Source organism: Tympanuchus pallidicinctus, unplaced genomic scaffold (genome assembly GCF_026119805.1).
Source record: "Tympanuchus pallidicinctus isolate F22 unplaced genomic scaffold, pur_lepc_1.0 scaffold4, whole genome shotgun sequence".
NCBI lineage: Eukaryota > Metazoa > Chordata > Aves > Galliformes > Phasianidae > Tympanuchus > Tympanuchus pallidicinctus.
In genome coordinates this window covers 30,099,227-30,105,226 of record NW_026294758.1, presented here as the reverse complement: position 1 = coordinate 30,105,226, position 6,000 = coordinate 30,099,227, and the positions used below count along the sequence as shown (strand labels likewise).

The 6,000-nt window shown below is 45.0% G+C and overlaps 1 protein-coding gene across 2 annotated transcripts in view; it reads left to right on the top strand.

The window, feature by feature from the left end:
- Window positions 1–430: 430 nt before the first annotated feature.
- The window catches only part of LNPEP (leucyl and cystinyl aminopeptidase), a 54,022-nt gene continuing 48,452 nt past the window's right edge, over window positions 431–6,000 (top strand). The window contains exons 1-2 of one of the 2 annotated variants that reach the window (XM_052701145.1): window positions 431–644; window positions 1,951–2,060. In XM_052701145.1, the coding sequence (XP_052557105.1) occupies window positions 2,024–2,060 (37 nt within the window). In that variant the 5' untranslated portion in view covers window positions 431–644; window positions 1,951–2,023. The remainder of the gene's footprint in view (window positions 645–1,950; window positions 2,061–6,000) is intronic. The other variant, XM_052701146.1, reaches the window with a different exon arrangement.

The following is a 6,000-nucleotide window of genomic DNA, read 5'->3' as shown; positions in this document are numbered from 1 at the left end:
CAGGCGGTTGTTTGTAGCCCTCTTGCACACATCAAGGGAAACATAGGATCAGACTTCAGTTTTTATTTTTTTGGGAAAACAGATGGCTTTTAAATTTGGAATTCTCAGAGAGTAATCAGTTTCCTTCTCCCCTTTCCCTCCCCCTGCCCCACCAAAGCTGACAGTCAAACGTCCAGCACCATAAAAGCCCCAGATGGTACTTTATCAGTAAGTGATCGGGGCGAGCAGGGCACTGCGAACAGCCCGTCGCCGAGCACAGGCCCAGCCACCTCCAGGCGCCCGCCATCCCGCTCTGTTCTGCCCTGGGCCAGTTCCGCTTTTGCCGCGGCAGGGCGGCATCTGCAGCAGGCTCAGCGCCGCGCCTCGCGCAGGCGGGGCCGCGGCCCGGGCGGGGCGGGGAGAGGCGCTGCGTGAGGGAGGAGCGGGCGACGCGGCGCGGCCCGGGCAGGAAGCGCTCGTCGGCTGCTCCGCTGCCTTTGAGGGAGCTGCTGTGCGGGGAGCGGCGGCGGCCGGCCCGGCCCGTGTGCGGGGTATGCGCCGGCTGGAGGAGGACGAGTGAAGGGCCGCGACTCTTCGTCTCCTCCCTAGTTTTGCTGTCGGGGCTGCCGGAGGAGCCGGGAGGAAGATGGAGCCGTTCCCCAGCGGTGAGTGCGGCCGCCATCCCCGCGAGGGCGGGCAGCGGCCGGGCAGCTCTTCCCGGAGGGGAGCGGGCAGGCCTCGTGGCCGTGACCCCTGCGCGGAATTCGGAGACTTCGTGGGGCCTCGCTTGTGTTTGGCTTGACCACGGGCGTTACGGGGGCGAGAGGAGCTCTCTCGCCTTCTCATCACTCTGAGGCGCGACGTTGCCTGGCTGTAACCCCAGGGAGGAGGTGAGAGGCGGGCGCTGCCCGCTGTGCTCTCAGCACCCCGGTGCCTTGGGCCCTCCCCGTGCCCGGCACACTGCGTGGTTTAAAATGCATGGGTTAGCAGGTAGGCTTCAGGGCTTGTTCTGTTGGTTTAACCAGCAACGTCCACCTTTATCTGTGTGTTTTAATGATACTTCAGTGGAGGATGTGTTTTGCTATGTTTGCACTTCGTTCAAGCTGTTGGTGTTTTTGTACTTAGCCTTAGCAGAAGGCCATTCAAGTTCAGCTAACTGTTATCACAGTTATAACACCTGCTGCTGTATTAGCTGTAAAGAGACTATGTAATTGCATTGTTTGTTTAAGTCGACGTGGGGAGTCTTCTCCTGTTAGGAGAGGCAGCCATCGTGCTGCTGTCACTTGAGCGGTGGTTTGAAATAATGGTGTGACTTTATTGTGCAACGAGACATTGAAACTTCTGCTCTTCGTCTGTGAAACTGGAAGAAGTGGCGCTGAGGACCCAGTACAGAGTTCAAAACACTTTCTGTTACTGCTGACCCAGATCCCTGCAGTGAAAACCAGTGCCCCAGCGTGGTGGTGAGACTGCTGGGAGAAAACAGACTTCCTGCAGGAGGGGCTGCTTAAGAGTGTGCAGAGACCAAAGCAGAGCTGTTGCTCCTCTGGCGATCTTCGGGTGTCTGGTACCCAACTGCTAAATCCTGAAGTGAATTGCAGGCCTACAGGCTTGGTTTTTAAGTAGAACATTTCCTGGCTGGTGGTCTGGAATGCAGATTTGTCAGCTTCATATCTCAAATAAACCATGTTCCACAGTAACCGGGGAGGTTTTTGGTTCTCACTTACATGGTGGGTAATGACTTCTGTTTGTGAATCTGTAGGCTGGTTTCCTGTGCAAGGTGCTGTTTGAGCTCAGAAGATGGTTATCACAGGAAGCTCAGAATGATCTTGAGCCCTTTGCAGCTTTTCTTCATGTTAAACAGAGGGATTGGATCGAGTCTTAAGGTTTTCAGAGAGCATTTTAGTTGGATTCAGGATGCTGATGCTTGTGTGCCAAAATGACGGGAAGTCTGTTCCTGCTTTTACTTTACAGATGTTGAGCTGCTTTGAGAAGGGTTGCATATCTTAAAACAGGATTTTAAGGCAGCACATGCACTGAAGTGGAAATGGCAGATCACCATTTTCCTAATCCAAGTGTAATCGGTAATCATAAAAAAAAACGTAGCCATAATTCATCTGAAAAGTCAAGGCAGACCATGGTTGTTTTGTCTAAATGCTAGAGGATGTGCTGAATTTCTCTTGTATGCACAGTCTCCCTTGTGGAAATACTCAGACAACTTAAATAAAATATGTATCAGGTGCTTTCTTTGGCTTCACCGTGCCAAGTGTGATTAAAAGTGCACAGAAGACTTCCTGTGGCATGTAAAATTTTTTTTCTGTGTGATCTCAAATCCCCCTAAACTGGGGACTGTAAATTAATTACCAGAATTAATTAATTAATTTTGACTAGTTATTTGTTAGCTAGACTTCTTCTCTCTTTCTCTCTCTCTCTTTCTCTCTGTGGAAAAATGAAATGTTTGCATTGATAACAAATGACATTCTGACTGACTGGAATATGTTATGTAATTTGGGGTAGGTTCTGAACAATATTGCAAAATATTTTGCAAGTTTTTGTTTTTACTTTTAGATTGTATGTATTTCTAGAAGATCATTTCACCATTTCCTGTTTAATACGCAGAGCATTAAACTTTTTTCTACCCATTTGACATGGAAGGAAAATGCAGAAATGAGAGATTGCAGTGTTTCACGCTCAGGACAGGTGATGTGCAAAAATAAGGAAGTACAGAAGGAATGATTTGTGATGATACGTGAAAAGGCAGATAACAATCCCTTTTATTAATTTTTTTGAGTTACTGTAGGCATTTTTAATGCAACACATGGAAGCTCTGGAATGAAATCTAGTTGCATAGCTGGACTGATTTTCTTTCCCCCCCCCTCCCGGGCCCCCCTCCCGGGTCCCCCCAATGATAGTGGAAAAAAAAGGTTCACATAGGAGGAAAAGTTGTGCTTTTGTAGGGGATAAAAACAAGCCATGCTACATTGTGAGATAATTTGTGAAAGAATGCAATTTGCAAAATTTATTTCGGCAATTTTTTATTCCTTTAAATTCTGAAATAGTTGGGATTTTTTTGTTTTAGTGGTGTAGGTCTAGAAGCAGGTGTAGGTCTAGATTGCAGGGGATTGCAGGAGCTATGAGTGTAGCCCAGGTGTGAGTGTGCCATGCTTCCCCTTAACTGTCAGTATCGTATCCCCATCTGTCATGGACACAAGAGGTTCCTGTGTTTTCATCTGCGTTTTTGGTCCTAAACAGCAGAATGAGTAATCTGTGGTAGTAGGATGGTGGATGGTAAAAATCTTAACAGGTTTGTTTTCAGTGTTTTTTTTCCTCCTATGTTTTAATATCCCAGTATTTTGCTTTAATCAGATATTACTGACAGGAAAAAGTTGTTAATTCGTCTCTTTGTTTCTACATTGTCTTACATTGTCAAAATGCATATTGCTAGACGGTATTTTTCCTCGATGCCCTGTTGTAACATCTGTGGCTTTTGTTCCTGTGTCAGCTGTGCTAAACAAGAACCTTTTCTCAATGGGATGTGTTTGTTTGCTTTTTCTGCACTTTCGTGAACTCTGTCTGGCACTGAATGCTCTGAAACTGCTGTGGTCTGTGTAGCAAAGAGAGATCGTCCCTGCATCCATGTATGTACACAGAGACTTGTGTGCTCTTTTCTGCAGGCACTGTAACCTACAAGCTTGGGACTGGATGCATTGCATTAGCAACATAACCTGAACAGGGTGATCCAGCACCTGTTGCAGGTAGAAAGGTGACACGATGGCAGAACAATGAGGGGAAGAGAAAGAACTTTACCTGCTTGAAGTGTTCCATTTGACGAGAGCAAACATTGCCACTTGGAAGGGGGCTGGAAGTCTCGTGCTCTGTTAAAACAATGTCAGAAGATCAGAGTGTAAATGTTAGTTATGGGTCCTGCTGGTACCTTTTCACTGAGGAGGTGGGTTCCTCTTGCAGGATGAATGGAGCCACTGAACATCTGTGGGACACATAGTGAGGCATAAGTGTTGAAAACTTATTGACCTCAGTATCTGCCATCTGGAAAATTATTGCAGGACTCTCTTCTTGTCTTCTTCTAGTGAGATGGTGTGTCTGGTGAGATGTGCAGCAGCCGTGTTTGGTACTTGAGAAGATGTATGCATGTGCACTAGATGAAGTCCTTTAATGACAGCTATGTAAAGTGTTGAAACCTAATAAAGGCTACTATAAAGTCTGCTAATGAACTAAACAAACAGCTTAAAATAAAATCCGTTGATTAGCTAACCAAGCAGCTAATCAGCTTTTTCATATTAAATGGCATTATTATAACAATTACCTACTAAGAAGCCAAATTTACCTCCATTTAGTGTACGTCTCTGTTTCTTGTAAGGATGAGTTGCGCTGAATTCAGTCAAACAAAGTTTTCCTCCTTCACACAGTGATCTGAGTGAAGGAAGTGCAGTGAGTTTCCAGTCTACTGGACAATATGTTTCTTTTATTAAGTACAATAGGAGAGATCATGCAAAACAAAAATGTTAAGACTTCTTTGAGTGAAAGCATTATTATTCCTCTGGCTGTGAAAGAAATTTGTAAGCAGATATTGCATAGATTTTTGTCCAGCAATACTTTAAAATAAAATCAAATTAACTTTTAAAACACCAGCATTTTTGTAAGCTGGGACTCATGTATTTCAGAACGTTTCTTAAGAGTTGTACATACTAATAGCTGCATTTTTACTATTTTTGCTACTGCTTTAAATAGTAAAGGTGTGTTGACCTTAAACGGAAGAATTGCAGAAAGTTTTTATTCTTTGTAGCCAGGAAGAATGGATGGGAGAAAGCAGTGGGTGGGGAGCAGCCCTGAAGACCTCACCCATTTGATATCAGAGGTAGGAATTTCAGAGTGCTGCTCTGCCCACCACCTGAGGCACCACCGGGGCTGCAGCCTATCCTGAGTGTTGTCTCAGCCCAGAGTTCAAATAAGATCCAGTGCTGCTGCTGGTTCAGGCTTTGTGTTCATGTACTGCTGCCTTGGCCTTCAGCACAGCTGGGCAGACGGGAGTCTGAATTCATCAGAGATCTGAGATGCCTTTTACTGTTTTGCTTGTTATTGGGGAGTTAGATGGTTTGAGTGTTCATTTTTCCCCTAAAAGCTCCACTGTTTGGAAGATTTCACTCTTCTGCAGTGAGTGTAGTTGTTTGCAGAGTTGTTCTTTGATGCTATGGGAGTTGGTTCTGCAAACACTCCAGCCCACAGGTGACATTTTCTCCAGTGCCTCTGACTGCAAAGGGAACCACCTGTGCTGAACACTAGGAACATGCCTCATTTACTGGCTGCTCTGGCGCCAGATGCTGTATTGTATTTCTGCCTTTCTTCTATTTAAGATCTGACACTTGAAAACAATTTTTTTCTGCTGTAATAATGAATTGTTAATACATCAACAATCACTTGTGACTGTTTTTCACGTACGTGAAGCAGTCTTTCCAGATCAGCCAGCCTTGTATTTGTGGGAGTCTTAAAAGCTTCAGAATACTTAAAAGACTCGTTGCTTCTGAGCTGTAAGCTTTGGCAGATAAAGGAAAGACAAAAAGTAGTTCCCCAGAAAATGGAACTGTGAATATGGAATGTGTGAGCTGTCAGTTTTATTATCCAACTTAGTCACTTACAAGCATATTAATGAGGCCTTGGCACATGCTCGTCTCTTAAGTGTGCAGATGTGTGTGATTACTGTTCTAAAACAGCTGGAAAATAATTGCAGGGAACACTACAAAATATGCACTGCAGCAATTAAAAATAGAAGTGGGAACAAGAATAATAATGCTGTTCAGAACTTGCAATCCTACTAAACATTGGGAAAGGAAAAGAAACAATTTGAGGAAACAAATCTTCCTTCATATCAGTCTTTTGTGATTATGGTGCTATGATGCTGTTTGACAGTGATCTGCATTGCAGTGCTGGGAAAGCCGTTTTGTTCCGCATTATGTGCTCTGATGGAGCTAGCCCCATCACAGCATCTGACTTGTTGGCAACTGCTGG